At 38.4% G+C, this 1,959-nt stretch overlaps 2 protein-coding genes across 9 annotated transcripts in view; one reads left to right on the top strand and one right to left on the bottom strand.

The window, feature by feature from the left end:
- LOC117939236 (protein IWS1 homolog) overlaps positions 1–1,836 on the bottom strand; it is a 15,445-nt gene extending 13,609 nt beyond the window's left edge. For all 8 annotated transcript variants that reach the window (XM_034864397.1, XM_034864388.1, XM_034864445.1 and 5 more), the window contains exon 1: positions 1,617–1,836. In XM_034864397.1, coding sequence (XP_034720288.1) covers positions 1,617–1,659 — 43 coding nt within the window. In that variant the 5' untranslated portion in view covers positions 1,660–1,836. The remainder of the gene's footprint in view (positions 1–1,616) is intronic.
- Positions 1–1,959, top strand: part of LOC117939231 (NACHT, LRR and PYD domains-containing protein 12-like) — a 139,572-nt gene that overhangs the window by 85,028 nt on the left and 52,585 nt on the right. The window lies entirely within an intron of this gene.

The raw sequence follows: 1,959 nt of genomic DNA, 5'->3' as shown, positions 1-1,959 counted from the left end.
CAAAAAAAAAGTGCAGAAGAACTGGGGGGGGGGGTCAGACCTGAACCCTAAGGATCAATGTAACAGACTCCTCTCTTATCCAATACTACCAGGTATCTCACGGTAACCCTCGTCTCCTCTTCCCCACGAAACTTTCAGTTTTTCTGGGTGAAAATTTTAACATTTTGTTGTTGTTTTTCTACACTTTAACATTTTGTCAATTTTATTCACATTTTTTGTCACTTCTTTAAAACATTTACGTGTATTTGATCGTTAAATGATGTTGTTTTTTCAACAATGTCTTTGTCGCTATTTCCAATGTTTTTACTCACTTCTTTTCCGGCGTTTTTGTAGTTTTAGTCAACATCTGTCACTTTTTTTAACGTTCTTTTGTCTTAGTTCTGATGTAGAAAGTTTTTGTCCTCGGGACAACAGGAGGGTTAAAACCACAACAGGACTGGAGACTCGTCTACGGTCCACACGCCAAACTCCAGGCAATAACCATGCATTTCAAAAGGTTCACAGGTAAATAAATGGTTAAATAATATAATATATAATATAATATAATAATAATAATAAAGTGTTTCTCTCAGTCACGGATCACCAACCAGGTCTGTCTGCACAGAGGTGCTCTGAGCAGGAAAATCTGAACAGAAAGATCTTCTCCCCTTATTACATCATATATAAGGCCAAAGGTCATGTATTTTAAGGTCAACATGTAAACAGCAGCCAGAAGACAGACCGAATCTGGCTAAAATTAACAGGCAGTCATTCTGTGTGTGAAGTGTTGTCTTTATACCGACTAATAACAAAACAAAAACCATGATCCAGGCTTTTCACCCGTCCACACGCCAAACTCAATGCAAAATGTGAGCGTTTTAAAGTTCCCACGTAAATAAAACACAATAGTAAAATATAACAGAACGAGAAAACAAGACGATATATAATATTTATGTCTGCTTTTCAAATCGGCAGCTATTCAAAACATTCAAATCCAAATATTTATGGTTTTAGCAGACATTAGTTATCAGGGAGACGCTTTAGATCCGCATGGTGCTAACCGACAGGAAGCAGGATTCTACCCTTTTTACATCATACTTTAGCCAAATGTTATGTATTTCAAGGTGAATATGTAAATAGCAGCCAGTAGAAAACGAGCCAGAATCCCACTGTGTGTGTGTGTGTGAAGTGTTGCCTTTATACCGACTAATAACAAAACAATGATCCAGGCTTTTCACCCGTCTACACGCCAAACTCAATGCTAAATATGAGCGTTTTAAAGTTCCCACGTAAATAAATCACAATAGTAAAATATAACAGAACGAGAAAACACAACTAGATATAAGATGTATGTCTGCTTTTCCAATCGGCAAGTATTCAAAACATTCAAATCCAAATATGTATGGTTTTATCAGACATTAGTAATCAGGGAGACGCTTTAGATCCGCATGGTGCTAACCGACAGGAAGCAGCCGTTGTGTTTTACTGCCACAGTTATGAATAAAATCACCAATTAAAACGCGTTTAAAGCTTAAATATGACAGATAACCAGGACTGTAAGGTGTGTTGGGTTCATGTAGCCGTTAGCTTGTTAGCTTGTTAGCTTGTTAGGAAACAAAGCGGAGCAGCGGTTTTACCGGAGTGGCTCGCGGACATGAAGTCCTCCTCTTCTCCGTCCATTCCTCAGACGAAGAAGGAGTCAGATCCAGATGTGGACCCGGGACGGACTCCTGTGGACCCGAACTCAATAACAACGCGGGAAAAAATAACGTAATAACGCGCTGTTGAAAGCTAACACCCAGCTAGCTCCACTACTGTAACACCGAGGTCCAAAATGGGGTAACTCCCGTCATTTACGCATGCGCAAAAGTATGGTCGCCTCTCAATGACGTATCAGCAAAGATCAACATGTACAGAGTACACGTAAATATGGTAAATTATATATATATATATATATATATATATATATATATATATATA

Source organism: Etheostoma cragini, chromosome 3 (assembly GCF_013103735.1).
Source record: "Etheostoma cragini isolate CJK2018 chromosome 3, CSU_Ecrag_1.0, whole genome shotgun sequence".
Classification (NCBI taxonomy): Eukaryota; Metazoa; Chordata; class Actinopteri; order Perciformes; family Percidae; genus Etheostoma; species Etheostoma cragini.
The sequence above is the reverse complement of the archived record's forward strand: the minus strand, read 5'-3'. Positions and strand labels throughout refer to the sequence as shown.